The 21,512-nt window shown below is 43.1% G+C and overlaps 7 protein-coding genes across 7 annotated transcripts; 3 read left to right on the forward strand and 4 right to left on the reverse strand.

The window, feature by feature from the left end:
- Positions 1-117: 117 nt before the first annotated feature.
- On the reverse strand, positions 118-1,340 carry LOC126558785 (40S ribosomal protein S3a). Its single transcript, XM_050214851.1, has 3 exons — positions 958-1,340; positions 438-747; positions 118-291 (listed from the first exon to the last, which is right to left on the reverse strand). Exons 1-3 carry the CDS (start codon positions 1,296-1,298, stop codon positions 133-135), a joined length of 810 nt encoding a protein of 269 aa, XP_050070808.1. The 5' UTR covers positions 1,299-1,340; the 3' UTR covers positions 118-132.
- A 142-nt stretch (positions 1,341-1,482) lies between these two features.
- Positions 1,483-2,023, forward strand: LOC126559447 (mitochondrial import inner membrane translocase subunit TIM14). The gene is made up of 3 exons (XM_050215608.1): positions 1,483-1,531; positions 1,597-1,836; positions 1,910-2,023. Exons 1-3 carry the CDS (start codon positions 1,529-1,531, stop codon positions 2,021-2,023), a joined length of 357 nt encoding a protein of 118 aa, XP_050071565.1. The 5' UTR covers positions 1,483-1,528.
- Positions 2,024-2,781: 758 nt separating this feature from the next.
- Positions 2,782-2,969, forward strand: LOC126559579 (single-pass membrane and coiled-coil domain-containing protein 4 homolog). The gene has a single exon (XM_050215750.1). It carries the CDS (start codon positions 2,782-2,784, stop codon positions 2,962-2,964), a length of 183 nt encoding a protein of 60 aa, XP_050071707.1. The 3' UTR covers positions 2,965-2,969.
- A 940-nt stretch (positions 2,970-3,909) lies between these two features.
- On the forward strand, positions 3,910-4,392 carry LOC126559390 (uncharacterized). Its single transcript, XM_050215541.1, has 2 exons — positions 3,910-4,080; positions 4,153-4,392. Exons 1-2 carry the CDS (start codon positions 3,910-3,912, stop codon positions 4,390-4,392), a joined length of 411 nt encoding a protein of 136 aa, XP_050071498.1.
- Positions 4,393-4,819: 427 nt separating this feature from the next.
- Positions 4,820-5,750, reverse strand: LOC126558701 (S-adenosylmethionine mitochondrial carrier protein homolog). Its single transcript, XM_050214754.1, has 2 exons — positions 5,682-5,750; positions 4,820-5,620 (listed from the first exon to the last, which is right to left on the reverse strand). The coding sequence occupies exons 1-2, from the start codon at positions 5,748-5,750 to the stop codon at positions 4,820-4,822; spliced, it is 870 nt and encodes a 289-aa protein (XP_050070711.1).
- Positions 5,751-9,925: 4,175 nt separating this feature from the next.
- Positions 9,926-11,098, reverse strand: LOC126565382 (uncharacterized). The gene has a single exon (XM_050222556.1). The coding sequence runs from the start codon at positions 11,096-11,098 to the stop codon at positions 9,926-9,928; it is 1,173 nt and encodes a 390-aa protein (XP_050078513.1).
- A 4,242-nt stretch (positions 11,099-15,340) lies between these two features.
- On the reverse strand, positions 15,341-20,373 carry LOC126557042 (protein tramtrack, beta isoform). Its single transcript, XM_050212682.1, has 3 exons — positions 20,230-20,373; positions 18,942-20,076; positions 15,341-16,746 (listed from the first exon to the last, which is right to left on the reverse strand). The coding sequence occupies exons 1-3, from the start codon at positions 20,365-20,367 to the stop codon at positions 15,362-15,364; spliced, it is 2,658 nt and encodes an 885-aa protein (XP_050068639.1). The 5' UTR covers positions 20,368-20,373; the 3' UTR covers positions 15,341-15,361.
- Positions 20,374-21,512: the final 1,139 nt, after the last annotated feature.

Here is a 21,512-nt window from a genome sequence, read left to right on the forward strand (position 1 = left end):
TTTTCTTGTTGGAAATTTTACTTCTGTAATAAGTCAAACCACACCGTGTCACATCCAGCAGACGGAAGGTGTGCATGACATCTTGCACGACCACGACCGAACGCAACAACCCCTAAACCATCCGACAGATGCTTAAACGGACGTCTGTACTGGTGGTTCGTAGCCTTCTGGGCGGTCGACGACGACACCGGACGCAGCACCGGTCGACACTTCCGCAGCCTTGCCACCACCATCGCCGTGCAGTTCCATCAAACTGGCCAGATCGAATCGCGGCTTTTTCAGCACCTTCACCTGCAAACACACAACACCACATACCATTTGTAACTCGCAGGACGGCTTTACCACGCACACACACATACATTTGGGTGGAGGAAGAAGCTTCACTTTATCCCACCACCACCGAAGGAACTACTGCACGAGCTGCGAACAATGCTTACCTTGCGGATATAGACATCGTGCAGCGGGTACACGACCTGGCACGCCTTCTCGATATCCTTGGCAATCGAATCCGGCAGCAGCTTCTCTACGACACCCTTCAGATCGGTGCTGGTGATCTCACGTCGGATGATTGCCGTCATCTTGGCGCGGATGTTTTTGATCTGCGAGTGTTGCGCGTAGCAGGTCTTGCGCTGAGACATCGAATCCTTGATGGTGAATCCGATGCAGAACACGCGCAGCATGAAACCGTCGGTGGTCTTTACATCGACCGAACACTCGATCAGGGTTTGCCATTTCTTAACCATCGATCTATAAGTTAGAGGACGAATAAAAGTAAAGGTTAGTATGAAGTCATAATTCATTTGCAACATGTGCGAGCCGACCGGCCATCGGCATTCCGGAACGAGGTGAAAGCCGCATTTGTTGTCTACTGGCATATGGCGACGCGGCAACACAACACACACACATGCACGCACACACTAACTCCGCTCGCACACACCGGATTTCTCAACCACTTACCGGAGCTTGTCGGTCGTCAGGTCCATACCGTGGAAGTTGGTAAGAACGTCGCGGCCATTGACGCTTTCCGCCACCAGCTTGAACTTGCGGAAAGATCTCTCCGCATCGGGCTCGTTCTGGAGATCGGCCAGCGACACCTCAAACACGCGGCCCTTCAGACCGTCGGAAGCGATGCGCGTGCCCTGGGTACGGTTTACCAGCGTTTTGCCGACCTGCCGGTTCTTGAACATGTTCGGCGCCTTCACATCGTACCAGTCCTTGCGCGTGAACGGATCCACGACCTTCTTTTTCGAACCTTTCTTGCCTCCTTTAGAGACACCCTTATTTTTGCCGACCGCCATGGTTACACTTCACGATCAAAAAGAACGGAAGTTGCTGCTCGTTGACAGCCGATAGCCACTGAACTGAAATTATCGTGCTGTCATTTTTTCCTTTCACTTTTGACAGCCATTTTTCCGACAGCTATGCTGATTTGACAGTCCATGCTGTCAGTTGGAGCATATTTTTGTTTACAAAAAATCATCCTCTGGAACGCACGTAATCTCGAGCGCGTTGTGAAATCGGCTTCAAAATGGTAAAATATTTCAATATCTCTTAGTGCTGGCTGGAAATCAACCATTTGTTTCCATCTTTACACAGACTTCATCGATAATCTTGGCCGGTTTGGGCCTGGCCGTGGTAGGATACGGAGGACGGGCGCTGATGCGCCAAATGCCGAATGCAGCTACGAAAATGCAGGAAGCTCTTAAAAATCTTCCCAAGTTTGATGCGGAAATGATGGCCAACTCGAAATACTATCGTGGTGGTTTCGAACCGAAAATGAACAAACGCGAAGCTTCGCTAATTCTTGGCGTAAGCCCATCGGCATCCAAGATCAAGGTAGGTGCGACAGATTGGTTGATTTTGTAACTTCCAGGACCCCGAAACCTGTATGCATTTGCATTTGTTTTAGGTAAAGGATGCTCACAAGAAAATTATGCTTCTGAATCATCCCGATCGTGGAGGTTCTCCGTATTTGGCCGCAAAAATCAACGAGGCAAAGGATTTCCTCGACAATGCCAAGTAAAAAAGGGTGCTGCAAATTAGTAAAACTGTGGTTTTAAAATTGTACAAAGAAACTGGCTTTACGATAGCATAACAAAGGGTAGTAATGGTAAAAATTGAATTAAACTTGCTTGCTTTTTTAAACAAAATATTCTCGCGTGCGTTTTAAGTACGAGGAGGAGAATTGTACGGAGTAAGATTTTTGGCGATGTTCATCTATTCGTTAAATATTTTCTTAACTTTCCTGGTTGGGATAAGAACCTCGCATATTTTACAACAAAATAACAAACGATTTCATCAGAAATAGTTTTAGAACGTTTGTACTAAACCGCCACAGTTCTAAAAACAGCTGACAGCATCCAGCCACAGTTTGTTTATAAAACTGACTGATGAAGTACAACACATCACAAAAGTACCGCTACAGGCACAGGTGCACGATTATCCAGATTCCAATCATTTTCCAAAGCACTGCATCCCACAAAAAAGCACAGCTGTGATACATTGATTGTGTTCTAATCATTAGTCGCAGTTGCATTTGTCGGTAAGTAATTTTCCCTTTGCACATCGGTGCAGTACGCAAAGCGAGAGACGCGACATCCAAGGAAAGGCGAATGTGCCGGTATTCAAAAGATTCCAGCGTGGCACTATTCGCTATATTCTAGAAGGCTGTACGAGTTGGAACAATCAGCTTATCAAGCATGATAATGGACATCAATGTTCTTTGATTGTGTAATTTTAGACGAACATTCCCAGCCGGGCAGGTTTGGCTAGACTGAAACGATGAGAAAATTACGCGGTGGACAAGCGAAAGAAACGCGCAAACAGCGCCAGGAGCGGAAGGAGGAAAATTTGAAAATTCAGCAGCAGATGAAAACGATAGTATTCCCTACGATAGGCGTGATTTTTCTGTGCATAGTGGTGTACGTATTTTTGAAAACTCGTCCACGCTACGAAGAGCTTTAGTGTGTAGGTCGATAAAACGTACTTTTGTACGTTAATTCTTTTATGTTTATTTGTTTATTCGTGATGTGAGGGAGAATTCAGGGCTCACTGGAGTGTGCGTGTGTGCCCGCCGAAAAGGCGCCAGTCTTATTACGCTGCAATATTTTAAATGATGATCAACAGCCGGTCTGATCTACGCACAAAATGATAATATTTACAGTTTATTGTGAACATATGAACGGATTATATTTACATGCTAAATACTAAATGCTTTTCATTCCTATCTTTTCCACCGTGTGATCCGAAAGCTACACAAATAAACAAAGAAGTTGCTCACAAAGTGAGTGCTGCAGGCGACAACAAACACACAAAAAAACAAAAACCTAGATAACAAATGTAGTGCGCCTCCAACCACGCTGCTTAAGTAAATTGCAACAGATATTTGTTTACTTTATCACTCACTCACACTTAAAAATTCTCCAGAAAAGGGAAATTATAGGTAGATTTTATCCGGGATTCAGCACGCATTTGGCAAATGTCACTTCCTTATCACCACGCCAAGGCTCGCGCAAGGGGGCATACAACGACGTCGACGGGAGAGAGATATGTCACTTTTCCTCGCAGTTCTACGATAAGATGCAATTAAGTAAACGATTGAAAAAGAAAGAAAGCTTCCGTGCTAAAAGCACCACACACTTCAACACAAGCAGCAGCAGCAGAAGGAACAGCACGCGCACCTTCTGACCGCTTAATTGAATTAGCTGGTGCATCAGAGCACAAAACAAACACACAGCTTACTTTGTTTGGAGAATTCGCACGGTTAACATTGAACGTGGTGGGTTACAAGCAAGAAAGAGAAGTGAGTCCCCCTGGGTCCTGTGTGAAATGCAACATTGATCGTAGTAGGTTAGTGTGTTTGTTTTCCGCCAAATAAAAAAGCAGCAAGCAGTAAGTGGGAGTAAAATAATGGATTCCATCGCAAATCAATCGATTCCGAGTGTAACGCTCGAATCATCCGTACCGGTTACGGAAGGATCAATTAATATCGCAAAACGATATAAGGATCGTTCGGATAATTTGTACTTCCTGTTCATTCCGCTTGCAGTACTGGTAACGGTTATGTTACTGTCCGTTGTGGTAAGTGTACTAAGGTATTTGCGGATTGAAAATATTAATATGCACTTTTTGGCATTCCCCCTTTTTTGGTAGGTCTATTTAATGGCAAGGCGACGTCATAAAATTCGATCCAAGTACAGCTACGTGCCCAGCTTTAGTTTCGAATCGTCCGATTTGGACGATGAGAGAGAGGAACGCGAAACCGATCATCTGCTTAAAGGGGGCAAACTTCGACTGGACGAATCACAGTTTGAAGATGCATCCGGTGGGAACGATCGGTTTTCAACAAGTCCTCGGTACGGAGGTGGTGGTACCCGTGAGTTGTTTGCTTAATACAATTAGGCAGTGTTCCACTTTCCACGCGCCATTATGTTAGTTCGATAGTGATTAGAAATAGGTACCAGTGCAGCAAGGGTTTTGTGATACTTAAGACAAAAATGCAGTACCCCGCCATGCCAAAGAAAATACGGTGGTCTCGTTGTCCATCGGAAAGACTGGCAAATCGTCCGCTTTTTTTTGACTACAGATAACAGGTTAAGACAGAAGCACGTTAGAAAGATTGAACCCGTCGTATCTTATATGTGATATCGTCAGGAAACATATTAGGGGAAAGTTTACGGTATTGTGTATCATATGTAACATTACGATACATTTGTTCATCTACAATGTTCGATTACATCCAACATTCAATTATTGTATTAACTAACGCGCTGTTTTCTTTGGTTACGTACCTCGGTCCGCTGCCAACCAACGGTTTGTTTCACCTTTCTTCGGCCGCGTTCAGGAAGCGTAATGTCAGGTCATACATTCCGAAAAATATGGCACCACCAAGTGTGATCCACGTTACCCGTGGAACAAACCCGGCAAACACACCGCGAATCCCTCGCTCGCGGTATATGTTGCGCAATATTCGGCCCATCCCTCCCATCCGGTTGCTTTCGAGCTGTTCCGCTAGCATGATACGTGTTTTCGCTACATCCAGTGGTGTTGTAAGACCAGCCGCAATACCACCGGAAATTGCTCCACAGATCGCTACGGATAGTGGTGTTAGCGCGGTACCGGTCACCTCAGTCCAGTGAAGTTTGAAGTATTCCCACAGAGGGAACTGTATTAGTGAGAAGGGCACATCGCGCATCACGGTTGTACCGAAACCACGGTATAAACCCTTCCGGATGCCTTCTTTCTTGAGCGCGCCGTACAGTATTTCCAACGACGATGCATTACCCTTATGAAGAAGCGCCTGTCGCCGTTGTTTGGCGATTTCGATTGGGACACGGATGAGACAAGCCACAACTTCGGCGGCAGCGGCCGACACCATGTGTACGTACGGAAGTTGATCGTTGCTGGTGGCGTACTGGCGAAGGTGTGATTTCATAGTTTCATAGGTGCAGAAGAAGAGTGCTGACGTTGGCGCACTACCAGCCGCCGTTGGGGCAAGCCCTTTATAAACGCCACGGAAACCACCGGAAGCAACGAAACCTCGCTCGCTCTGCAAGCGTGTTTTGATGGTATCGATGGGAAATAGTACTACGTCCACTACGAGCCCGGCCACTCCACCAGCCTGTAGGAGGTAAGCGAATTTTATACTCGTGAAGTGTATACTTTTATATACAGAACCTTACTATTAACGACGACCAGTAAATGTTTTTAGTGGCCAAGGGTGCAGTGATTGTTGCTTCTTCCAGTTCCATCTTACGTCACACGTTGTTTAACTTCCGGGATAAACACTTGCTTGTCCACACTGTCCCACCAACACGACGCTTTTCTGCTAGACCATTAACTGTGTAAAGATGTTTCTTTGGAAGACGACGGTTCTTAGCACCGGTCGGTATATGTTTTCCTTTAAATGTTACAGCAATCAGTGCCGGGAACGCGAGATTTGTTTACATTTGCCGAGAAACGTCAAAAATGAATAATGAACCTGCAGCGGTCGCGAATGAACTATGGGACAAAAACAAAATGCACCGTACGCCCTCTGTCGATGGGTGTTGTAAGTAAACTTCACGATTTAAATATAACGATTTGAAAAAGTGTTAATTCAAATTTGTCTTTTTTGTAATTTGATTATTAGTTTCGCAAGACTTTCCTCACACTGAGATGCTTTAACTAAATCCGCGTGGTAACAGTTTGAACGTCAGCATCAGGATGGAAATTTTAAATCAAACTTTCAGTATTATATACAATCACCACATCCCTTCCCCTTGTGACGCAAATCATCTCATTTCTAATTCATTTTCCTCGTAACATCTCTAGAGGTCATCAACATCAGACCGAGGCTAAGGTATGGAAACTTTTTATTTAATGCTCATCACGCACACTTGAACTAAAAAATCGGTGCATCAAGTTTTTATCATTTTGCTTTACTATTTATTGTTGTTTTATTCTAATTCCCCAACACGCTTATGTCTAACCAAACTTGAATATTTAACAGTCGTAACTATCTCCCTAACTATGTTTCATCTCAACCATATTATCTACCCTACCCTATCAGCTCTCCTCTCTCGTCGAAATAAATAATGTTCCCTCTAGAAGAATACACTGCATACCTCCCCTTCGACGATTTCCTCCTCCTTTCACTTCTACTTCACAGTTTGCAGTACCCCTGGGACGTTGAGCGTCGTGGTATGAGTCGTAGCACGCGTTTACGCACGCCAACGAACTTTTTGCGAGATGATGCGAAGCTTCCCGTAATAATGCTGGACAGTCCTCCGGTAGATGTCTTAGTGGCAGCGATCGCAGGTTGCCGATTGATCTTGGCCAACCGAGTGAAAGATTCACGGCGCAACAGATGTGGAGATTTGCGAGGTGTTAGTGGCTGCGCGCTGTCCATCTCGAGTGTGAAACTATCGTCAAACTGATCCAGACAGGATTGTTCCAGCAGGCAGGAATCACGCCGTACCGTTTGTCCGACGGCAATCCGCGTTGTTACCCTCGACAGGGAGTTCCGCCTATCGTTGTTGAGCGATCGTAGAAGTTGTCTTGCCAACGGTGGCACGTCGGTCGTAAGTTGCTTCTGCTTTTTTAATTTGCTAACGCCACGAATCGGTGTCCGGAATGGTGACGTACGTTGGAAGTTGGTAGACAGGTTAGCCATCTCGAATATACCGGGACCGAAAGAATGTTGAAGCAAATTGGTTTCGCGTCGAGGATCTTTGCTTGATGATCGTTCGGTATGACTGCTGTCCCGGGACTGATGATGCTGTATCAATCGTCAGGATGTTTTAAACCTACTCGCGTCAGGTATTTGACTCACACAGTCCAAAGTGAGACAAAACAATTCCCAACCTAAGTAAAACAAATACAGCATGCATACTGTATAGTTATCTTTTGTTTTGACTTCATCTTTCTACCTTCCCTAAGGCAAAGTACCTCTGTGGGTAAGGGTAAAAGGTAATAATTAATAAATATCCTGCGATTCTGGACAGGCTTCAACATGAACCAACAGTGTGGCTCAATACATCTCTTATGATTCTCACCCACCATCTTCTTGCATCTTCATTCAATGATTCACAGCATGGGAAAGTGAAACGGCAGAACATCACGGGACACTCGCGCTACGGGAAGATTTAAAACACATTAGAGTGCGACAGCAATGCGGAACACGTTTCGGTAATGGCACATGCACATTCCTGTCTTTGGGCACAATCACGATTACCTCGCATTTCTCTTCTGTTTTATTTTGATCCCTGAGTTTGCATACACCCTCTTTTGGTTCGCTGGTGTGTTTGTAGGTAGCGGAAGCTGTTTGTTTGAATTATGCCTCCTGCTCCCTAGACATATGGGTACACCATGCCGGGTACATTCTGATCGACCCTCCGCCTCAGACCCTTGTCTAGCAGACAAGAGCATAATCACATTTTTATCTATGTAACACGTCTGGAAACGTGAATTAAAGTCATTCCAGTTGGGTCGGATAAATGTTGGAAAGATAAAAAATAAAATAATGAAGCACTTGTCCCACCGTGTCGTATTGTTGAAGGATTGTTAAGCTGGAAATCACTACAAATCTGCACCCGATTCAACATTTTAAAAGGAGTGAAAAGTCTCCTCCTTGATTAATAGGGCGATAAAACAATTACTGCTACTACTACGCACTAGAAGTGTCCTGAGGAAGGTGCAATAAAAGTAACAACAAAGAAATAGTGCCAAAAACCACCTGCAACTCCTTTACGTACCACAGATCGTCCAAAGAGTCAAGGTACTAATCTCGTCCGTAGTTACCTGATTCCGATTCGATCGATACCTCAATGTCTTTGCTTTACCCAAGTGATCTTTCACGCACGTCACAAAATTTCTTTCGATTTCAAGGATCCCAGAACGATTGATAACTCTATTTTTGGACGGAAAATAAACGTGCAAGTGACCTCCTTCCTTTGTAATCTGAATTCGCCCTCTACTCTCGGTTGAGTATAGTACCAACAACAACAGTACACTGTTGTTTTGCTGCCTGTTCCCTTGTGGTTTCGGGTTTCATCAGTCTCAGTCCGTCTATACTGGAGTGGAAGACCTGTTAGGTGAAGTGATCGGGGTGCCGTCCGAGCTACCGCGACAAATGATGGGAAATTCCCATCGTTTTGGAACCGAACAACAACGGTCGCCCACATGTAAGTTTTGTCGTAAACGGTTTTCCTCTTGGACATTACTAGGCTACTGCAATAGATGCAGGCTGATACATGCAGATACAATCACACATGCAGAGGATTATTTTTATAATTACAGCAGCACTTGTGTGGGCTATAATAAATTTTTTGAAATGGTATCGGTACACCATTCAAGGATGCTTAAAGCTATAAAATTGTATACGAAAATCCTACTGCAAGGAATGCACATGCACTGAAATGCGCCATTTGTTCATGTTCTATTTGTGCAGATTTATTAGTTCAAATTCAGTTCAGTTTGTGTAGATTTTCTAATTCGATTTGCAATAACTACTGCCTATTAGTAGACACATTCAGTTCTATATAATATAATTGATGCTTGAGAATTTGATTGTATGACAGATTCTTTGAGCTATCTAATATCAAACTAGAAATTATAAATGCTTTGTAAAAAGAGTGGAAAGGAAAATTATAAAACAAATGTGATGACCTTCAATGGCCCCGTACACAATTAGGCAGGCCCGTAAAATTCACTGGTTAAATTCACGAGTATTCTACATCATCTCTTTTATAAAGAGATACACAATCGTTTTTTTTTTGGTGATCGCAATAATAACTTTCTTATCACTAGTAAAATGTCAATCTAGCGTTGCCCCAAAGAGATTTCCTTCTTTAAACAATCTTGCGCAGCTCGCCACAATATAATTGGGTGGGTGTATATATATATATATATGAAAATAATAAATGTGCGTTGTATCACATTAAAACTCTTGCAACTCAAGCCTACAATCTACGAATCAGACTCCAAATATATGCGAATAATGTATGTAACACAACGTATAGAAAAAAGACGCTTAATGTAATCGAGATCTCAACTCAAAACGTACGTACGTATAGGTGTTTTGGTCACCCTTCTTACCAAAAAAAAATCCACCAGACCGTTTTTGTGCATCCTTCTGCTCAGTCTCTATAAGTTTCCCGATGAGAGTATTGTGCACTGCGGCGTGTCTTAAATTTAGAAATTTCCATTAACTGTTTATCGATATCAAATTGAAATTTCGGCACTACTTTTGTACGAAGCATAGCGATAGCGATTGTTCGCCCGGCGAACGTTGCTAATGTATGAAACTGGATAACTAATATGAGTAGCTACATTTTCCTTACCGCTTATTTGCTTCTAATTCAATGGTTTCGTTACGGGCATCATGTGTTTCGATGGCATCATACTAAATCGTTCATTTCTATGGCCTTTTATGGCGTGCCTAACGTTACTGGCTTCCAATACCGTTCAAATGCATAAGCTGTGCCGGAACCGATACGGATGGTTCCACCACTTGCCTGGCGGCTATGGCTGGTTTTGTTGCATTCTGCTCCTGAAGCGTCTGGCGCATTCGTAACTCCTGAGCATGGTGTTGCAGTTGCTGCAGTTGCCGTAGGTTGATTGCATTCACAACGCTGCGAATCTTTAGCACATTCTGTTCTTGCTGACGCCGGCGTAACTGCTCCTCGTGCAGTTGGTTCGGGTTTGCAATTTCTGCTTCATACTGATGATGATAATGTTGCTGATGGATCTGCGGCTTAGCTGGATGCACATGCAACGGGCTCACCACTATCTGCTGCCCAGCAAGCATGTTCGGACTGGGTAATGGAGCTTCCATCTTCGCTTCGAACGACTCGTGCACCAAGCGTAAATGGTTCTTCATTTTATCTGGGCGGCAAAATTCTTTGTTGCACACCAGACATGGAAATACTTTGCGCTGTTTGCCTTCGTGGTATAGGAACGCGTGTCGCTGGAAGCTGTACTTGTTTTTGAACGTTTTCGTGATCCCTTGCTTGACGCATTCCAGACACTGATACATACCATCATTGACCGTTGCGTAGCGGAACAAGTTCAGCCCGCGGACGGACATTTCCGTGAGTGCTTTCTTTGGATCGGTTGGCAACATGGTTCGGCGTGTACGCCGCTTCGTAGCCTTTGGTCCAGCTACGGGATGTTTATCGGTGTCGCGGCTTGTGGTGGTGGTACCATTGCTAAGTGGCTGGTGGTGGAAAACGGATTTGCTCTGCAATAGTTCTGTTAGAGCGACGTTACTGTTTTGTGTCGGTACACTGTCACCATTCGATATGTGGTCCGTTTTTTGTCCGGTACTTGATGAGGATGCAGCTAATGAAACATGCTTTAATTGTTCACCATTTTGTTGATGTCCATTTGCTCCCTCTTGAACTGGCAGTGTACGGCGTTGCTCGATGATCGTGAGTTCCTGCAGTTGTCCATTACGTTGCAGCTCTTGCAACAGTGGCAATGGATTGCGCAAAATCGATCGATTTGATTCTATAATACGGACAGACGTCGGAAGAACGATCTCCACTTCGTCAGTGCTATCTTCTTCGTCCTCGCACGCATTCGCAGAAGAGCTGAGGACCGTCGCTGTCTTCTTCATCTCAAGATTGATAGGAAAGATCGAGAGATCTTCTGGACGGGAAGAAAATACGTTATCTGTGGCAAAGAAAGAAATAAAGTTAAATTAATTTATGTTACAGTTTATATTCAAATTATGAGAAAAAAAACTCGAACTTAGGACCATCTTTTTAGATTTTCGGATATCTTGTATTATTATCAACTGAGTAACAAAAACGAATTTCATCATGTTTGATATCATTGTTTATTATGTGTTTTTACGTGATCCGTTACTTCCAGCGCTAAAGTTAATTGTTTAAATATATATATTTATTTTTCAGTGTGTTTTCATTGTGCTCGTTTTAGGTAAAATAAAAAAAAATACATGCCCACATATTAGATTTAAAAATTAAACTTATGCACAAAAAACTTATGCCATGATTTTTTTTCCACTTCGTTCACAAAACCGTGCCCTCAAATGGTGGCGGACCGAAATAAAGAAGAACAAATACATTATTTTGTAATATCTGGTTTTTGGTGACGAGCAGGCACTCTGCTCGAGGTGGATGAAGCAAAACATGAGAAACCGCATTGGATTAAAAAAAAAAAGAACTCAATGGATAAATTTAGTTTAAAATACATATTTTTTCTAATATGTGTGTATGTGCGCATTTGTGTAATTGTTTATTTAATCTTATTTGGTGATTGTTTGCTTTGTTATTCTATTAGTTAGATTCACTAAATCTAACACGACCGACCCTCATCGCCCTATGCGCACCGCCTTTTTTATGCCTTTTATATCGCGCGCTGCCCACTACACTTTCGGAATATACTCTTGATTGCCTTGACCTCCTACAATTCAGAGAGACTTTACATCATTTGAACCGGTTCCCCCAACCTGGGCGGGAAGGGTGTGTCAAAACGAGCGAGAAATGTTCACTAGAATTTAGTGTAAATGCTTCTTTTTATCTTTTCCCTTTTCTTTACAGTAGTGTCCAAACACTTTCTAAATTATTCCCCCTCAGCTCCAGTACATTCTCGCTTTAGCAGCACTGTCAACCGACCTTCGGTGTGTCATATTTTCCGTTTTATGTACAACGTGTACCGCCGTCGTCTCTCCGGCAAAGGAAGCGTAACATGGGATAACTCCATCACTCCATTTCTTTTTAATGTGTGCCTCCATGTGTGTGTATGTACACAGGCTAAAACAAAGTACTTAATACATTAAAATTGCACTAACTATTGGGTTTTTGTGTGTAATGTGATTTGTGTTTTCTTTTTTAAATTTTTGCTATGGAATTTACGCCGTGTGTGTATGGAAAGTAGTTAAGTTTAAATTTAAGCGCAAGTGTTTAAACATAAGCTGTAAGCCGACTACTAACTGTTTGAGAGTGCACACAGTCTAGCGCATGTCTTTTACTACAGTTTACGAGATTGCGGGCCAGTTATGATGCGATTATTTTAAAAACACAAACATGTTTGGTGCGAGCATAAGTGTCCCGTACTAGAACTAGAACGATTTATTGCAATGTGTTGCTGCTAGTAGCAGTTAACGGTATTTGTATTCGTTTGCTTCTACTATAGGATCTTTTTTATACAAGATAGCCATCATTTTGGAAGTTAGTTTTGTTTCTTCTCGGGTAAAAATGCCTTATTAATCCTTTATCGTAAAATGCACACACGTCCCTTTCATCACCGTTTGCCGGCAAGTTCATTTCTATGCTTTATCCCACCCATCGTACGCCAACATTTAAAACCAGAAACGTGTCGATATCGTTTATCTAAACATGCAACTCCAAAACACTGTCTCTAACTCTTGGTGTGCTGCTGCGCTGATGCTTGTAAACTTCTCCTTTCTATGGGTTTAGATTAATGGATAAGTTTCTTTTTGATTTATTTTGTATATAAATACTACGCACACTAATTACTTTGCTAAAAAACACATTGACCTTCCCCCTTGGTTCCTTACTCCCCTCTCCCTTCTTACTATATTTACATCTATTTTCACACCGCAAAAACTTATTCTATCGCTATCGCTTTTTTTCACTTTTGTGTGTCAACGCGAATTTTTTAAACAGATATTTTCTCTATCGCCGTAAGCGAACGAATCGGGAATTATTATTTTCATGTGTTTGCGTGTGTGTGTTCTGTGGCTGATGATAAACGAGCGGAAAAAAGAAAAGGGTTCTAGGTGGTGATAGCTACTACAACAAAACACAACGCTTTAAAAATCTACTATCTCAGCCTTTTTTCATTTTACATACATAAATCTACTAAAAATATGAAACTGTGTGGAGGTTTTAGCTTTAGCACTGCTTTCTAAACCATTTCCTAACCACACAGCGTACTGTACTGACACAGCACTGTACTGACGACTACGGTAGCCTTATAGGAAGCCATTATTCTATGTGTGTAGGCTGTAGTTATTTTAGTGATTTTTTATCAATTCGAGTAACAAAAGAAAAATAATTCATTTCTTTTCTAGGATTTAAAATGCTATCGTCGTTAAGCAAAACAAAAAAAAAGGTTCAGAACGATCGCTCGGATCAGAACGAGCGATAGGAGACTGCAGGACCTCCAGCTACATAACAGCACAAAAAACATAACTTATTGATTGATATTCCAAACACTTACAAAATCAATCTAAAGCGAAAGGAACATCATCACAGAGGTGTAATGAATGTAGGATGTTTTTTCTGTTTTGCGCCACCGGGGAGTCGCTTTCACGAAGAATCGTGTTATTATAATGCCCTTCTTTTTAAAAACGACTTAACAACAGCATTAAAACGCCGCTGCCTTTTGTGGTCGTTAAGATCGTGCTAGTGTTTAAATAACGTACAATAATACAGGATAAGCTGAGACCAACGTAACAAAAAGACAGAAACGAATTTGTGTATGTTAAAGAAAATAATAAATCTATATGCGCGGGGTCACATGGTAACACACCAAACTGAACAACAAAAAACCGAATTTTTGAACGATTCCTTACAGAAGAGGACCACCAGGTCCACCACCACACAAATACACATTGGTGTATATTAATTTAGAAAATATAAAGAATTTCTAAAAATAAATAACAAACAAAAGATGGAAAACACGAAACAATCTTGTATGATTGATTCTGGTGTTCGGGAGAAGAACACAAAACAGACAACAAAAATCCTGCGACTAAATAATAATAATAATAATCATAATAGTAATAATGCACATTTTTTGCTTGAGAAACTCTACTACTCCTTTTCCTTCCTACATTTTCTTTGTTCGTTTTATAAAAAAAAAAAATGTATTAGCAAACGAAAACAAGTCCAAGACGATATTTTATGGTATCGCATTTAGGAGGTATGTTCTGCCACTTGCAACGCACGGCGCGAACATTCTAAAGGCACTCTCATATGATCGGTAAACCTTCATGATCAACAAGCGCACCTCTTCTGTTCGGCCGATTTTTGTTTTATGGGGGAAGACTTTCGTGACGCAAATGTTGTTTTACACCCGTTTCTATGCCTGTCCCGGAAGGAGTTTCGAGTTGCCTCTCTGCATCCAACACTTGTGGGACTCAAAAGCACATAGAGCCAGGTTTAAAAATTATTGTGAACGAAAAAAGAGATTATTAAAATAATTAAATACATTTACTGCTAAATACGCACGCACGTACACGCGTACAACTCTAAAAACTAACAGAGAATCTAGCAAGGTTGACCTGTTGTAGCGTGTGCATCCCTCTCTAGGATGGTAAACTTTTGGTAATAATAATAACAGACACACACCGAACCACAGTAACACACACACATTTTCCTACCTTAGTGAACATTGATTACTATACATAAAACATTAAACAGTGTGTCACTCTTAAGGCTAAAACAAAACAACTAATTTAAAAAAAAACCAGTACGAAAAAGTCCGTCTGTCTACAACGCTCATCCACCAGTCGATCGATTACTCATGTCTTGCGCGTCTTAGTGGAGAGAATTCAGACGATTCCTTAAAACTACAAAATACCCTTTTGAAGGAATGATTTTCCTAGCTCTTGTGTGGTCTATAGCTAGATCATGATCATCATGCAGTACATACACCACCGATCGTTCAGCTCTTCCGTGCCTTGCTGTGATTGTGCTGATGTTCGCGTAACGGCGAAGGGAAAGCAAATGATCACCGCTTTCCCTATTCAATTACTAGCCTCTATCTGTGGTTGGTCGTTTCGAAAACTGCCGTTTTCCTACCTGCGGTGGGCACGGTAAACAAACGCACAAGTTTAATTATTTAACCCTTCCGGTGCTTTCTACTACTAGTATTACTACTACTAGTACTACTGGCTGACGGTCGCGGTTGCCGGTTGGGCTGCGAGTCCGCTCGAGCTGGATGAAACCGAACCGGTCGGTGAGTTGGCACCTGACGAGGACGACGATTTTTCTTGAAACTCCTTCTTAATGGTAATCGCCCCGACCGTGCCACTGCCGGCTGTTGTTCCTGTTGTGGCTGCCGCCGCCGGCGAGGCCTGGCCACTCCCGGGAAAGGGAAACACGATTCGTATACCGCCACCACCACTGCTGCTATTTGACCCTAGCCGGGGCTGCAATCCAACCGCATTGATGATCGACGTCGTCGTTAACGAACTGCCACCACCACCGTTCGTTGACTCGTTCCGCCCACCGAGCAACGATGCGTTGAACGAATCCTCACCACGCGAATTGCCTCCACCGCCACTAGCGGGCGACGTGCCACCAGGGCCAATACCCGTCGTCTGCTGCTGGGCGTACTCCTGCTTGTGGATTATCTTGACGTGCGCCGTCATGTTGTCCTTGCGCGTAAACTCCTTCAGGCAGAACGGACACGGGTACACCTTTACGTTGCGCTTGTGCGAGGTGACATAATGCCGGCAGAAGTTGCTAATGTGCGTGTACACGCGGGCGCACACTTTGCACCGGTACACGTGGTCACCCTCTTTGGTACAGAAATCACGCACACTGCCCTCGGTATCGTCGATCACCGCGTACTTGTGCGTGCGGGAACCGCTGTCGTTCCCACTGCTGCCTCCCCCTCCCCCCTTCACGGAAGGGGAATTCGAGTTGGACCGTGGGCTCGACGAGCGAAGCACACTGCCCGAAAACATGTCGTACACTTCGGCCGAACCGATGCCCGTCAGGCACAGGGAAGATGCGCCACTGCCAGCGTTTGAGGTTGAGATCATGTTATCATTCAGGTTGTTGTTCAGATTGTTGAGGATCGTCTGGGTGGTGGTCATGCCGTTCGGTTTCTTTGGTGCCAGCAATCGGGTACGTTTATGTAGCTTCACCGAGGATTTGTTGCCCGTGCCGGTGAGAAAACTGCTTCCACCGGATGCCGTAAGCGGGGCTAGTTTCGGTAATTGCAACGCTGTCGTCGGTACGACCGAGATCTGTGGCATACGAGTACCGCTAGTGCTACCGGCCACCTTTAGACCAGGTTTCGGTTGCAATGGCGGAAGATAGCTGTTGCTGTTTGAGGTCGAATCTACTGCTCCACTGTCCGTGCGAGGATCGAACTTTAACTCAACCGGTTCGTCATATTCATCCAACAGCAACTGTGGTTCCATTAGACTTGAATTCAGCTCCCTTTCCTCATACTGATCGTCCTCGATGTCGTCGTCCTCTTCGCCGCCCGTTTCATCCATCTTGTTGCATTTTTCATCATCCACAAAGGAATCTTTCGAATCTACAAATAACGAAAAAGATACACAAGATCGGAGGTTAACAACAGTGACAAAAGGGAGTGTATGATAACAGGATTCTTGGTGTAGGAAGCAAGTACATACACAGGCACACATATCACACGGAAATCAGAGATAATAATGGATAATGCTTACAATTTCCAATGCAAATTTGCATCGGGAATCGTGTCACATTTTAGCGTAACTCTTTCTATGGATATAACCCAACCACCACCACATAGAAGCAAGAGAATGTTCTGATGTTATCAGGATAGTGTAAATGAGTCATGAGACATGTACAAAGAGGGATTGTTAATTTTAAAAAACTAAATATTATACTAAACATATTCCATTTCCCAAGCCACTTCAAGCTTTTGTGAAGCAATGATTCAATTGAAAAGGAGGACTTATGTTCATGGTTTTTGTAATTCTCTCCGATGTAGTAGTAGGACATGGTGCAATTTTCCTGGCCAATCGGTATGCATTACTTTGTAATAAAGCGCAACTACAACGGCAGAGAGAAAGTTTTTGAAGCAAGAAAAAAAGCGATGATATATAAGAAGGTTAATTATTTTTCAAACAATTAACACAAAATAAATGTGAGTTAATGAGAGAGGATATAACTTTGTGGGACGGAAATGAATGGTGGTGCAACAGAATTTTCAGCTTACATGGAATGCAAATATAAATATTTAAAGGTTTATTGGTATTACATGCTTTTAGACGAAGAACAACGTTCGTGGTCGGAAGTAAACTAGCAGGGATTTTTAAGTTCTACTTTGGAGATAGCGCCATTTTTACCGTAATGTATACAAGAGCAAAGTTTTGTTACGAATAGGTGTTACAAACTAGGTATCAATTATTAATTAATTTTGTAATTGTTCCCATGAAATAAAATGCTAAATTTACTAAAAGATACGAATTCATCTTTAAAACTATTTGGCAAATCACATTTACACAACAAGCGCCTCTTTCATTAAATCATTCGATCCACGATAAAGCTTCAGCGGCCGGGAAAGGTGGAGAAACTCACCTTTTCATAAGTGTGCTTGCTTGTCCGCGCGATTTCGGCTTATTGTGCGCATTTGTGTTTATGCTTAACCTATGCGTGTTTAGTTAAAGGTACAGGTTTTAGCCGTGTTGCCTTAATGCGAGCAGCTACCACTAAGCACCGAAGCATTGAACAGACAACAATGTGTATGGATTGGATTTGTTGTTGTTGTTGTTGTTTTTCTGCCATACGCCACGCGCAGACATTTTAATTATTGACAGGACATTGATGATGAGTGGGACAACACACACAAAATAGAGTTTAAAACATATGTAAAAGCAATGGTTGCGTATTATCGAAGAAATAAGCGGTGTACTTTTGTAGGAAAAACACATATTCTTCAATTTCAATTCAAGAGTGTTTACTCTTTTTTAGAGTTCAGATTTAGATAGACGGACGATCGTTGAGTGTGAGTAGAAGTTGTAAAAACTAAAAATATCCCTTTTAGTTCTTCCGAACAGACCGACTGGCATGATGGCACACCGAGAACCCGTTCATAATTACGATCTATTCGATGAAGTTATTATATTCATTTTCTCCGCACCCAATTCAGAGGTAAGACTATATGTTCTAATGTGAATATATATATACATTGTTAGTACTTTTTACAAATATTGTTGTGAAGATATGTAGGGTAAGATACTACCAAAAATTAAAATATACCAATTTAAATTGATCAATTTAATATGTAACTGTATTGCGACGCAAACACAGCTCATATCGTGTGATTTAAATACTTAAAATTCTCACTCAATCGATCTGGTGAAGTAAGATTTGCTTTGATTAATATAGCACAGAAATCGATATGTAATTATGCAAAGATAAGCTATGAATAGTGTGTTAAATGAATAGTGTTACATACATCTAGCCAAATATTTATGTTCATATAATGCATGGTCATATGAAAAGTCGTAGGACGATTATTGCCATAATCGCCTTTCGTATTAGCCTTCGCCAATGTTCTCGTAATATTTACAGAATACCGATGAAAGAGATAAGATCGAAAGGCTGATCGTGAATCGTATTTGTGCGAATTATTAATCTAATATGCAGTGTGCGCGCGATGATGTAGTATTGTGCGTTTTGCGTGTCGCAATTGGCCAGCAATCATACTCTAACCACAGTTGTATAGGCGATAGACGTACTCACCGGACATGTTGCTGTTCTCGTTGTTCCGCAGATTGCTGGTCGCCGTTCTTGTTCTTTTGGATGCTCGCGATGGTGTGGACAGTGCACCCGCCTGCCTCTGATGCAGCCGACCGGATCGATTCGTGTGCGCATTGTTTGTTGCATTGTTTGTGGTAACTTCCATTGAGTCGTCCAGCGATGGTGTAGTACCGCCGAGAGGTTCGTCGCCCGTGCCCGTTTCCAAATCGTCGTCCTCAACCAGCTCATCGGCATCGTCATCCATCTCTTCATCATCGTATTCGTCCATTTGTTCGGGCTTTTCGTGCATCGGGGTGTCACAATCTTCGGTGCGGCTGCTCACAATACGTAGCTGCTGATCATCGTCGCCCGAATTGGATGCGCCACTGCTAGCAATTTTCACGTCCATGATATCCATCGAACTGCTGTCATACTCTTCGCCAGTGCCAGTGAAGTTGCCGTCGTTTTCCCCTTCCCCCGCGTCACTGCCAGACAGCTTCCGTGGGCGACCCCGTTTGCGCTTCTGTTGCGAGAGGGCCGTACCGAGCAGGGGGTTCGTCTGTAGAATCGCACTATTGCCACTTTGGTGATGTTGCTGCAGCAAGCTATTGCTGTGGCTACGGGTGACGATACCGGTAGATGAGAGCAGGGGAGGCAGTTGCTTCAGTTGACCGGCAGCAACGGCTTGCCCCTGGCCCGAGGCAGCCACCGGAATACTGTTGGATGCTGGAGAACAATGATCTTCATCGTCATCGTCCACCTGCGTTATGCTGTCGCTACTGCTATTCTTCTGTGTGCTCACACTCGGAACTTTGTTGGTAGCTGCAGCACCCGCCCCTGACCCTTGCGCTGATGCGGAAGGAGCTGACGCGGAGGTCGTTGTCGTTGATGCCGTACCTGCAGGAGCATTCGGTTTGTCATCGTTTACTTCTGTCAGTCCCTTTATCCGGAGACTTTCGGCGACGCGTAGAAAGGCAGCGAGACGATCCTGATCGACCGACACCTCACCACGGTACATAAAGTCCAGCAGACACTTCATGTCCTTAAACGGAACGTCACGCAAGATCACGATCGGATGCTTCTCAGGATGACTGACAAAAAGCTGCTGAAAGTAAGGACTGCAGGCGGACAGCACCATCTGGTGGGAAAAAGGAAAAAAGGATTCGAAACCAAATGTCAGCCCATGGTTGTTGTATTCGCTACGACGAATTTGAAGCAAAACATCGCATGTATTTTTCACAACAAAATAGTGCTTTCTTTTATACAAATAGATCCCAAAACGTTTGCTTACCTTATGAGCCTTCAGATGCTGTCCTTCCACAGCCAGCGTCACATCGATGAATGTTTCATCGTGCAAGAGCTGGTCGAACACGGCGAGCAAGTTTGTCTGGTGGTTGTTCCACCGAAGGCAAAATCTTTGGGATGACATTTTAAACTGTGGGTTGTGTTTCGCGTTGCTTCCTTAAATGAATACTGCCACCGAGAGGAATCCTGTTTCCTCTATTAGCCCAATTCGCACAGCACGCCAAGGAAAGCTCGATTTGACCGTACAATACTTTTCTCTTATCGTTTCTGCCGCTGTTGTCCTTCGTTATCTTTCCTCGACGCTTTGAAGGCAAGATAAAAGCTATTATCGCTTTGCTGTATTGTACAGCAGCAGCTTGAACTTAGGGTGATTCAGTCTTTCCTGTTCGCTTTAACGTTTGGTGGCTGTGGGCAGAGAAAAAAAAGCAACAAGAAAACGTATTATATATTTGTTGATTTTTAATAGTTTAATTTTCATAAATAGCATATGGTAGTACCATGGACGATACATTTCAGATAGTGAAAATATAGTCCTACTACAACACATTACAAACACCAATTTTCGTCAGGAGAAATTGATTATTCCGCTGAAAATCAACTTAGATCCTATCCTTCAACTGAAAATGAAATGAACGCTGAAAATCAACTTCGATCCTATCCTCTCTACTTCGGAATGACGTCAGGCAGTGAGATAAATAGCAGTCGCACCCCAAAAAAAAATCCAATGCAAGCAAGGCGCATAAAACCCATGGGCGGAAAGGAAGAACCGCGAAAGAAGATTGCAACGTGACAAAACGCACCCAATTGAAAAGGGCAGATAAAGCGCGTCATTTGCCGACAACTTGGGCTCGGAAAGCGCTCGCCCTTCAGCTCTTCGTTCAAACTGAGTCCAAAGCTTTTACGACACATCATCATTCGCGAAGACGTAAACTGTCGACAAGCCCGGACAAATTAGCCACAGACTACAGAGCTAAACGTTCGGCGAATATTATCGCGTAACAATAAGAAGGATCGGTGCAGTAGAAAACTTTACACAAATAGAGACACAAAACAGCACAGTACAGATTTACTGCTGGGTTTTTCTTCCTACAGCTATCCCCATAAAGTTACATCACCTTCTGACCAGACGAAGCTGTGTGCTGGAAAGGGAAGAGATCACAGGGGACTCCCGGAAAGTGGTTATTTGTTGCGATGTCCTTCAGCACCATTTAACAACTACTAACTGGTCTCGCAAAGCTGTCTGTCGGGTTAGGAGGATGGGTTTTTTCT

This window comes from Anopheles maculipalpis, chromosome 2RL, assembly GCF_943734695.1.
Source record: "Anopheles maculipalpis chromosome 2RL, idAnoMacuDA_375_x, whole genome shotgun sequence".
In the NCBI taxonomy this organism is placed as follows: domain Eukaryota; kingdom Metazoa; phylum Arthropoda; class Insecta; order Diptera; family Culicidae; genus Anopheles; species Anopheles maculipalpis.